General features: G+C 52.9%; 1 protein-coding gene across 1 annotated transcript; it reads right to left on the bottom strand.

The window, feature by feature from the left end:
* Positions 1 to 242: 242 nt before the first annotated feature.
* Fam83c (family with sequence similarity 83 member C) lies at positions 243 to 7,831 on the bottom strand. The gene is made up of 4 exons (XM_021640485.2): positions 7,220 to 7,831; positions 4,012 to 4,179; positions 3,464 to 3,588; positions 243 to 3,215 (listed from the first exon to the last, which is right to left on the bottom strand). Exons 1-4 carry the CDS (start codon positions 7,688 to 7,690, stop codon positions 1,787 to 1,789), a joined length of 2,193 nt encoding a protein of 730 aa, XP_021496160.1. The 5' UTR covers positions 7,691 to 7,831; the 3' UTR covers positions 243 to 1,786.
* Positions 7,832 to 11,454: the final 3,623 nt, after the last annotated feature.

Here is an 11,454-nt window from a genome sequence, read left to right as displayed (position 1 = left end):
CGTTTTTACGGACAGAATAAATTTGGCTCACCTGTTGTAGAATATACAAAAGCCGCCAGGGTGTCTCAGAATGCCACAGTGAAGGTGGACGGAGCTGAAAACCATTTAACCTCAGACCCTCCTTATGCCGTCCATTCCTCTCCAAGGAACCCTGTTCATCTGAAAGGGGCCTGAAAACTGCCTTTCCACCAGCTCCATCAAGCAGTCCCTTCACTTAGAACATACGGGATTGCTACTGGGTCTGAGCATAAAGGCCTTTATTGATTTGTACCATGCACAGTGGTACGTTCAGGACAAAGGCCCGTGACCAGCCAAAGCCTGAGCTTCAGGAGACATTCAGCAAGGTGACTTGTGTATTTGCGTCCAGCTGTCCATTCATTCACTGCGTACCTTCTCCAGTCCACCCCTGACCTGCTCATTAAGCCTTCTCTCCGTCTGCCTTACTCTAGCAAGAATTCTAACTCTCTCCTCCATCTGGTAGGCCTGTCTTAAAGTCATCCTCTCTCTGATAGACTTCCTGATCACTCCACCATCTTCCATGACCCTCTCTGTCCCTAGTACACGTCTCAATTGATACAGCTCTGTCTTTGTTCTCCATGGTTTATGCATTTAAGCTGCAGCCCTCAGGATCTGCATCTCAGTAACCTTTTGGCTCTATGGCATGGTCAGGGCAGGGCTGTGAGCACAGCTTTGGGTGAGCAGAGTTAGGATGGAGGCGTGTGGACACCATAAACCTCAAGGCGGTTCTGTGGTGTGTGCTGGATGTGTGTATTTTATGGCCATTCATTTAAGCAGAGAAGATCGATTTTGTAGCTGCAACTAAAGTTGTTTGAGTGAATCACAGAGCTATGCGCACTCACTGTGTGCACCTACGGGTGTGCCTAGTCACTGTGTGTACTGCACAGGCGTTTGAGGCACCCTCGTAGTGTCTGTATAATATGTACGAGGGAACACAGGAACTGCAGATACTGTGTGTTGTGTCTGTGCAAACAAGGTATTTTGAGCCAGAGAACACCAGCCTGGCAGAGCTTCCTACCCGGTCATTTACTTGGATCCGCCTCCAAATTCACTATCCAAACTCTGGACTTCAGCTCCCATACTTATAAAATGGGAGGGATATCTTCTGGTCAATTTGGCCTCTGCGACTGAAGTGAGGTGACAAAAGGAACATCATCATTTGGCAGGCGTCACAGTAAGACACACATCCTGGTGCTGCCACGGTAGGCCTACCACCGTCGGAAGTGGGCTTATAGTGAATGTGGCTGCCCTGCCAAGTACAAGCGGAAGTATAGCTGGAGTGCCAAGGCTAAGAGACAAAATGTTACCGGGACCGGATGGATGAGGCGCCTAAATTTATCCATCACAGATTCCGTGAAGGAACAACACCCAAGAGGGCAGCTGTTGAAGCATCCCGTTCATCTTCAGGATTTCAGCCAGCCATAAAATAAATGTTCTGATTTCAAAGACTTTTTAAAACAGGAAGAATAATGAAGAATAATACTTAATATAACTATATGCCAACAAGAGGTCCATCTAGAGAAGATGGAGAATGAGAATAACTGGTATGAAGTGTCCACCCCAATGACATATAGAAAACACTCAGTAACTCTAGGTTCTGTTTGTATCTCTCTCTGCGTATGTGTGTGTATAAAAGAGTATCTAGCCTGTGCTGCTAGATGCCTCCCTTTTTAGGCAGCACCCCAGCTTCAACCCCTCATGCTCCAGTCTGAAAGCTGAGCACGTCAACTCTGGACAGAGGGAGGCCTTGTCCCTGCTCGGAGCAGGGCTAGGACTCAAAGCGACTTCGGAGCTGCTTGAATTTGGACTTGTTGTACTTAGTGATGAGGTCCAGTTTGCTGTGGCCTAAAGTCAGCCGTTTCTCAGGTGCAAACAGGTCATTGCTACTACCATTTTGATGGCCACTGATGGGAGCTGCCATGAGGCCCGGCTCAGGTCTGGGCCTGGGACCCTGTAAGTGATGATATTTGGTGATGAGGTCCAGTTTGCTGTGGCCCAGAGTCAGGCGCTTCTCATCTGCAGAGCCAGCTCCCACCATGGGAACTGGGCTTGGTTCTGGGGGACCACTGGGCCCAGGCCCCTCACTCCTGAATGGCCCAAACTTGGTGATGAGGTCCAGCTGACTGTGGCCCAGGGTCTGACGCCGTTCATCTAGACTCTCCTTGCCAAGCCTGGCTGAAGAACTGGCATCAGGAGTTATTTTAGAGGCCTGGGCCTTGGGGTTTTGTGGCAGGAGGTCCATTTGGCCATGGCTCTGGTTTAGGGACAGTTTCCTGTCCTCTAGACCCAGATCACCAGGTCTGAGGGACCCTGACTCAGGGGCCCCATGACCTTGGGACAGGAGATCCAGCTGGCTGTAACTGTGGCTCAGGGACAATCTCCTGTCATCTAGAGCCTGCTCGCCACGCTGAAGGGAATCTGAGTTGGCGGGTACTCTAGAGCTGGGGCCTCCTGCTTCTGCTTTAGGGAAGGGGACAAGGCGATCCAGGTGATCGTGGCTCTGGCTCAGAGATGCCTTCTTCTCTTTCACCGTCTCCAGAGCTGTGCCAGTTACCCAGCGGCCTCGTGGCAGGCTAGGCTCTTGGCTTGCTAGGAACCCATTCTCTGGGAGCTGGGACAGGGCTGGGACCCCCCTAGTAAGGTGGAGGAGAGGGCGGGAACATGGGAGCAAAGGTGACCCCACTGTCAGGGTCAAGGGACTGGCACTGCTGTGGTTGAGGGCAGGAGAGGACTGGGACCATGGAGATGCCCCCAGCTTGCTTAGGTTGGCCCTGTAGGGTCCAGGAGAGGAGATATGGTTAGGATCTGAAAGCTGACGGTACAGGGATGGCTGGCCACCAACTTCGTGGTGGGCAGGACCTGGGGATGAGGAACTTATACCCATGTCACTACAGCCACCACCTCCCGGTAGAGCGAGATAGGAAGAACGGCCCAGAAGAGGTGAGTGCTTGATGCTGCTGAGGCTGTTACAGGAGGGCGAGGAGCCTGTAGCGCTCGGAAGTCCGGGTCCAAAGGCCAGGGTCACAGGGGGAGGCCGAGGTACCCGGGGAAGCAGTGGATCCTCATTGCCGCAGAAGCCATCCACAGGCTGCGACTCTGCGTACAGGCATCGGAACTCCCGATCAAAGTCTTCCACGATGTGGCCCCTCAGCTGCAGGACCATGCTGGTGTGGGCCTGGCTGCAAAGCCACGTGAAGCTGGGGGCAGAGGGCCGGGGTCAGGGGTCAAGGCACTCAGTCCAAGGCCCAGCACGTCTCACCACTAGTCCTTCTATTTCCTGTGCTGTAGTTACTTTCTATGCCGAGGCATGGAGTAGAGCCACTCCCACCTAGCCCTTTGCCCTGCATGGGGCCTCACACAGAAGAAAACTAAAGCAGTCAGGCCTGGGGTGCCCTTCTTGGATCACGGCCCAGCCCAGGCCCCTCTCTCCCTTTCGTCTCCTCACCTGTAACTGCCCGCCACCACCTGCTCACAGTCAATGATGACAAACTTCTCCAGGGCCTGCCCCGTGAACCGGCGGCCTGCCTTGCTGCAGTACGTGTCTCCACATGTGCTCCGCACACGCATGTTCTGGGCCAAGAGTAGAGGGAGGTTGGTGGGAAGGGTGACCTTAGGAAAGTGGGGCTCAGGGCTGGAGAGATGGCTCAGCGGTTAGAGCACACTTTCAGAGGACTTGAGTTCTATTCCCAACCCTTTCTGGGACTGTAACTCCTATAACTCCAGCACCAGGGCCATCTGATGCCTCTGGCCTTCATGAGCCCCTGCACTCACATACATATACCATAATTTAAAATAATAAAAAGAAGTTGAAAAAAAAAAGAAAGTATCATTCAAGCCATGTCTGTGACCCAAGGGGTGTCTGGTCTCACACGGCTCAAGAAACCATGTGCCCAGTTCCCTCTGATGCCCTAATGCTCGCTGGCCGCCGACTGTCCGTCCTGCCCTCCCATTTCCCTCCTCTTCCCATGTGTGGAGCTCTCGGCCCATACTGACCACCAGATGACCCCCGTTGAGGTCCATCTTATGGCACATCTCCAGGAAGTACTTCAGGTGCTCCTGAGCCAGAAGGAGGTAGACGGGCACGCCACGCCGGCTGGAGGCCTCCATGAGGTCACACAGCAGTTCCATGTCAGTGAATATGTCCATCACCACAGCCACCACCTGAAAGAGGAAGGAGAGCTCAGCCCCAGGAAGTATGGGGTTGAAGGCCAGGATGCAACACAACACTGGAATCAGATGCTAGTGTGTGTGTGTGTGTGTGTGTGTGTGTGTGTGTGCGCGTGTGCGTGTGCGTGCGCGCGCGCGTGCGTGTGTGTGTGTGTGTGTGTGTGTGTGTGTGTGTGTGTATTTAAGATAGGATGTCAACATCCAAGCTGGCTTTGAGCTCACTCCTGTCTCAGCTCCCTGATTTGGGATTACAGGCATGTGCCACCATGCCTGCCTTAGCCTAGCGTTCTTAGCTGGCCACAGGGAGGATCCTGAGCCACTGGCTGTTTGAAAGTCTTTGAAGACAGTGTTGTAGTGGAAAGTTTTGGTCTCTTCAAAAACACAGTTATGTTATGTAAACATGTTTTTGTTTTGATCCCAGGTGTGGGATGTGGGACTGATGGTCCACAGCAGCAGACTATTTGCCCCATGAGGGCTGGGGGGGAAGGGGAGGCTCTTTGCCAGCTGCAGATAGTTTAGTTCTGAGGACGCTGAGAGGGAATAAATGACAGAGCCCAGAGAGAGAGAGGGGCTCTGAGAAAAAGGGCTGCTGGTGCTTCCTCCTGCTGCTCCTGGTTGCTGTTGATGCACTTTGACAAGACAAACTTGAAGATATCCTGAAACGAAGATTGGACTTGCTCCAAAGAACTCCAAGACCCTAACCAGCAGGAAGTAGCTACAGAGAACTCTGCCCCCTCTCCCCACTAACCTTCTTTTTCTGCTGCCTGGTGTTGGAAAGGATTGGGGTGAAGAGAGAAAGAGGCATAAGAAACACAAATAAGGGTCTAAAGAAATGGCTCAGTGGTTAAGAGCACTGTCTGCTCTTCCTAAAGGACCTGAGTTCAATTCCCAGCACCCACATGGCAGCTCAAAACTGTCTCCAATTCCATGGAGTCTGACACCTTCATACCAATGCACAAAGAATAAAATTAAATAAACTATTTAAAAAAAGAAACATAAATAAAATAGTTTTTTTTAAGTATGCCAACACAGTGTCTGGTAACAGATACCCAAACATGTCTCTAGCTCAACTATGAGTCTGAAACTGGACTCTTTGGAGACTCAGAGAAGGCAGGAGTCAGAAGCAGACCCCAGTTTCCAGGCTCGTCTCCCATATTCCTCATTGGCGCCAGCTCTGCCCTGGCCCCTAGCACTGTCTGTCTGAGGCTCCCGCTCAAGGGAGAAAAAGCTGCAATGCAGTCCTGGGGATTTCCATGTCTTTTGAAGCTGAGGAGGTCTGGTGTTATAGCTTATATTCACGACCTCCTTTTCTTCCGCCTGTGTGAAGTGGAGCCAAGCTCCCCACTCAGTTGAGGGCTGTGGCTTGCAGTTCCAACATACAGGGTATTTCTCACAGCTCCTACTTCCCAGTGTGTGTGTGTGTCGACTTGAGAGTCTTCTGTCCTACGAAGGGCCTGGGAGCAGGAGGGACAGAGACCACCACTGAAGCTTGGAGCCAAAAGGAAGTGGGTTCAAATCCACATTCCTCCACTTCCTAGAAGTGAAGTCTTGGGCTCACCTAAGGAGCCTCAACTTCCTTGTTTGCTAAATGGAATACACCCCATAGTTACAAGGGATAATGTAAAAATGCTGGTCTGGACACACAACAGAAGCTCAATAACCGCGCCTTTCCCTTTCCAGCTGCCTTCTTAGCAAATGGAGCACACTGGGCTGTGGAGAAGGGAAGCACATCCAGGTCACTCTGAGTGAGTGGCTGCTCTGCCCAGTAAGCATGACGCTTAGCCCGGGGGGCAGAAAGGTCTAATTGGAGGTGAGCAGGCAGGGCACTAGGGATGCTGTAGTGTGCGGCACAGGTCTGGCCAGTGGGAGGGGGGCATGAAAGATCAAAGGGGGCCAGTGATGACAGCAGCAACAAGCTCCTAATTACCCAGTGCTCAGTGCCAATCAAGGGCAGTCCTCCTGTGCCTAGGGCAAAGGCAAGCTTGCCAGCCAGGCCATGGGGGAACTGGTGAGACCTTGGCTCTTGTCTCTGCAGGAGTCTGCCCCTAGCTCAAACCCTGCCAGGGGCTTTCATATCTCTTCCCCCATCTGAGCAGGAGCCAGGGCTCCACCAGGGAAGCAATACCGCCATGAGGCTGGAGGCTTCCCGGGTGGGACTACCCTTTCTAATGTCCCCAAGCCCAGCAGCTTCTACTCTTCAGTCATCTTTCACGCCAACCTAAAAGCTTAGCCCATGCCAAAACCCACGTGCCAGTGCCCACCATCCTACTCCAGGCCCAGTGACTGATGTAGCGCAGGGGTTCCATACGCAGCTGGGGCTGAGCTGAGCCGTGCCAGGGTCAGAGCCAGAGGCCTCAGAGCCAGAGGCCGCCCTCGCTCCCAAACCCAGACAAGCTCTGCAGGCAAGTTCCCTCTCTGGCCTCAGCTTCTTCCTTTTAAGTTTGCAGCTCATATACTTGCCGAGGTTGACTAGGCTGGAAAGAGAGTCTGGTGGTTAAGAACAAGCCCTGGCTGCTGTTGCAGAGGACCTGGGTTCAAATCCCAGCACACATGGTAATTCACAGCAGTCTGTAATTCTAGTTCCAGGGCATTCGACACCCTCCTCTAGCCTCCACTGACGCCTTGCATGCACACCATGCACATATGTGAAAGGCAGGCAAAACACCCACACACATAAAATAAAAATAAATCTTAAAAAAATATTTTTTTGATACTCTGATGAGAGCGATAGATTCCCTCCCAAGAAAGATCAGGTAAGGACTCCTTCCCATAATTCCACAGGCACTTCCAGGGGTGAAGTACCAGAGCCCCGTGACCCGTGCTACGCTTAGTTAATGTTCATGCCTGCCAAAGGGATGTCAAGGAAAATAAAGCACACGCCCATCCTCTAGCAGCTGGGCACCTAACAGAGGGCAGAGACTCTAGTCCCAGTTCCCCGCTTAAGCTTCTTCATGGCTCCAACTGGTCCCCTTCCCCCTGCGAGCCCACATCTGTGCCCACATCTGTGAAATGGCTGACGTGGTAAGGCCCTTACCGTCTGGGCCTGGCTGAAGAGGAATCGCAGCAGGTCCTTGATGCTCTTGCCCTTGTCCCGCTGGAAGTGAACCACGGCCTGGGTGGGGCCGAACCCTGTGGCCTGCGGCACTTCGGGCCAGCCCAGGTCCAGATCTGGGGGGTCTAAGTCAGAAACCATGGGGAAGTAGGTGCCTGAGGTAACCTCGGAGAGCATGCTGAGGCGGTCCTGCCCTAAGGTCTCTGACCCCTGGGACTCGCTGAGCTCGGGAGCCCCACGCACGTGGCTGATCATGTAGTTCACGTCCAGGGCACTCAGGAAGGGCAGCTCCCGCTCTTCAGAGATGACGTGAAGGTAGGCAGCCTCACCCCGCTCCAGGAGGGCGTCTGTCGCCAGCCTTGCAGCCTCGCTGTGCTGGAGCACCAGGGGGGCGCTCTCCCTCCACCAGGGCCGCTTCAGCTCCTCCACCCGGCTCCGCAGGGGTCCGGCCATGCCCCGAGTCCCTCCAGGCGCTACACCGCAGAATGTATGCGTCCACCTCGGGCCCTCTCCACCCGAGGCCCCATGGCTGGCACCACCGTCGGCTGCTACAGGAGGAGGACACCGCCTCCAGCTTGCCGGCCCCGCGGTGTGTGGCAGGGCCCGCAAACCGTTGCCACCCTAAGTCTGAACCATGCCCCGCCCCATTGCCCCTGGACTGGGAACCTGTCGGGTCAGCCCCACCTGTCTGTCTGCTGTTGAGACTCGCCTGCTCAGGGAAGTGGCAGTGCCAGGCCCTTAGCGAATGCTGCTGGCTCTTCTCCAGGCCCTCCCTACAGGGGAACACCGCCACAGGCCTGCAACCCTGACCCTTTAGCAACCTGCAGAGGCTAGGTCACACATGTGTGCGTGCGCTTGCTACTCTCTCTCTCTCTTTCTCTCTGACACACACACACAGGGCTGGGCGGGGATCTTCAGGGACACACACATCCACATACATACAGACCGTGGTACATGAATGACCCAACACACACAAAACAGATCTGACAACTGACCCAGGCACACACAGGTTCACACACGAATTTTGATCAAATACATGTACTCGAACCCAACACTAATATACAGACTGGCCATGAGCCCCAAACATACCACCTCAGGTAGAGTGTATGCCCTGGTCCACAGACATGTCTGACCTCCCCAGGAGGGCAGAACGGCATACGAACTGCCAGGAACATTTGTCTCCCACCTGAACCCCCTGCCCATGACCATGTGTTCACAGCATCCACAGTGCAATTCTGAGCCCATCCTCCAAGGACCTGGACTAGGAGTCACTCTGATCCCCAATAATAGCCAGAAAGTGTTAAAATGCACATCTTCCATGCTGGATGTGCCAGAATGAGGCTCTGGCGGAGTAAATATGCTGTTTTTTATTCCTCCACCCCACCCCACCCCATACACACACAGGGTTTCTGTGTAGCCTTGGCTATCCTGAACTCACTTTGTAGACCAGGTTGGCCTCGAACTCACAGAGATCCACCTTCATCTGCCTCCCAAGTACATGTGCCACCACCGCCCAGCTCATTAATAATATTTTTGATTAGCATATATTCACTGTACATGGACCTATTTATTTGTTCATTATTCACTTTACATCCTGGTTGTAGCCCCATCTCTCCTCGACTCCCAGTCTCCCCTCCTCCCCTTCTCTCTATTCCTCAGAAAAGGGGAGCCCCCTTCCATCTTCCCCAGCTCATCAAGTTGCACCAGGACTGACAATGTCCTCTTTCCCTGTTGTCTGGCAAGGCAGTCCCACCAGGGGGAGTGATCAGGAAAGCTGGCGGGAGAGTCCCTGTCAGGCGCACTCCCCGCTGTCCTTACTTGAGGACCCACGTGAAGCCTAAGCTGCCCATCAGCTACATTTTGTAGGGGTCTAGGTCCAGTCCATGCATGGTCCTTGCTTGAGTACTGGGTTTTTTTAAAGACATTTTCGCTTAAGTTGGAGCATACCTTTTTCGTTAAGGCAAAGTCTTGGGGCGGGAGAGCTGGCTCAGCGGTTAAGAACACGTGTTACTCTGGCAGAGGCCCTGGGTCGTGCGGTGGCTCACACGCACCCCCAGTTCCAGGAGCTCTAACACCCTCTCATGATCTCTGTGGGAGCCAAGCACACACGATACACATACACATACAAATGATGACAAAACACATTAAAAAAAAAAAAAAAAAGACAGTCTCATGTAGCCCAGGCTAGCTTTGAAGTCACTCTGTAGCCGAGGATGACCACAGACTTCTGGTCTTCCTGCCTCCACCCTGCCAGCACTGGGATTACAGCTGGTGTCACCCTGCGCAGTTCACCAGTGCTGAGGTTCTAACCCAGGGCTTCCGCCCGCTGAACCCATTGGCAACCATGGGGGAGCCAATAGTTATCACCCCCTGCAGAGGGGGGAGAGATGATGATGAGGGTCTGGGAAATCAGGAGCCCCTGAAGCCTCGCGCTAGCTGCCCTGTCCAGTGCGACTGAAGTTAGTTCATCTGCTCTGGGAGCACAGGCTCTTCTCAAAGGAAGCCCAGGGTGGAGGGGCATGGCTGGGCAGGGTGGGCAGGAGATGAGACAGAGAGGTGAGGGCCCAGGGCATAGGTGAGCCACTGACTAGACCTGAAATGCTTCGTTTCATCCCAGGGGCAGGGCCAGAAACCAGAGCACCGGGTCTTCTAAGGGGCCCTTCCCTCGGGGGGCTGGTGAGAAGCCAGGTAAACAAAGTCAGGCTGTGGGAGGGTGATGAGCTGTGGGGGCAGCAAGAGTAACAGAGCCGTCATTAGCACCTTATCTCTGGACTTGTTGGAGGGAGAACCAGGGCTCCCAGAGGCAGGCAGGCGGGCAGGCAGGCGGGCAGGCAGGCGGGTGGACTGCCGAGTTCACTGTGTTTATCTCCCGCACGGATTTTTAGTGCTGGATTTTGTTTACTCCCTTTAAAAGTTATTTACTTACTTACTATGTGCGCTTGTGTTTTCACGTGTGTGTGTGCTCTCACGTGTTCATGTGCACACCGTAGAACTGGCGTGAAGGCCAGAGGACAACTTTCAGGAGCTGGCTCTCCCCTTCTACCGTGTGGATCCTGGCCATTGAGGTCAGGTCGTCGGGGTTGGCAGCAGGCACCTTTACCTGCTGAGCCATCTCAGCGCCCTTGTTTACTTTGTTGTTGTTGGTGGTGGTGGTTTTGGTTTTTTCGGGACAGGGTTTCTCTGTGTAGCCCTGGCAGCTCTGAAACTCATTCTGTAGACCAGGCTGGCCTCAAACTCACAGAGATCCACCTGCCCCTGCCTCCGGAGTGCTGGGATTAGAGGTGTGCCCCCCCAGCCTGTCTACTACTTTTACTATGGTAGAAATATACATAGAATTCACCCTTTCGTCAGTGTTCTTCAGGGGCATTAAGCGGACCCACCGCTATATCCATCTCAGAGCTTATCATCTTGAAAACCAAAGACTATCCACAGACCCACTCTTCCTATTTCTCCCTCTCCACCATGCCCCCTGCAGCTGCCACGCTACTTTCAGTCCATAAACTGTCTCAGGGACCGCTTTTAGGAGAACCGTGCTGCATTTGCCTCCCGTGATCAGCTTTTCGCTTAGCATAACGCCTTTTTTCATCCATGTTGTAGCATGCGCGCTGAATGTCTCATTACGTGTGTGTAGTGTGTGATGGATAATTTGGTTGTTTACACCTTTGGTCTTTTATAATCGTACCACTTGAACAACATGGGACCATAAACTTTGCTCAGGGCTGTTTGTTATATTTTGGCTTTTTGAAACAAGTAGCCCTGGCTGGCCTCAAACTTTGTATCTGAGCATGACCTTCCATTCTTGATGCTCCCCAAGTTCTGGGATTGCTGGCATGCATCACCATGACTGGCTACATTCTATTTTTGTAAGATAAAATGAATAAATAAAGAAATAAATATAAATAAATAAAACCTACTGAATGCTGGCAATTGTGTCTCGTTCAAATGACTATTTGCATACCTAGGCAGAACTGTGCCTGTGCACTGTTCATGACTGCGTGTGTGCACACTGTGATATCTGTGGGCTTGTTTGTCTCCAGGTATTTGCCTGAAAGCTGCATGCTGGTGTATCTGCCTACTGTGCTTGTCTGTGCGAAGATCTGGTTGGTTACTGAGTGTCCAGGTAAGTGACATAGCCCTTCACTCCAATTTTGGACAATGTGGGTTTTTGGTGGTGGTGGTAGTGTGTGTGTGTGTGTGTGTGTGTGTGTGTAGCTTAA

This window comes from Meriones unguiculatus, chromosome 4 (genome assembly GCF_030254825.1).
Source record: "Meriones unguiculatus strain TT.TT164.6M chromosome 4, Bangor_MerUng_6.1, whole genome shotgun sequence".
In the NCBI taxonomy this organism is placed as follows: Eukaryota; Metazoa; Chordata; class Mammalia; order Rodentia; family Muridae; genus Meriones; species Meriones unguiculatus.
This window is presented reverse-complemented; position numbering and strand designations above follow the sequence as displayed.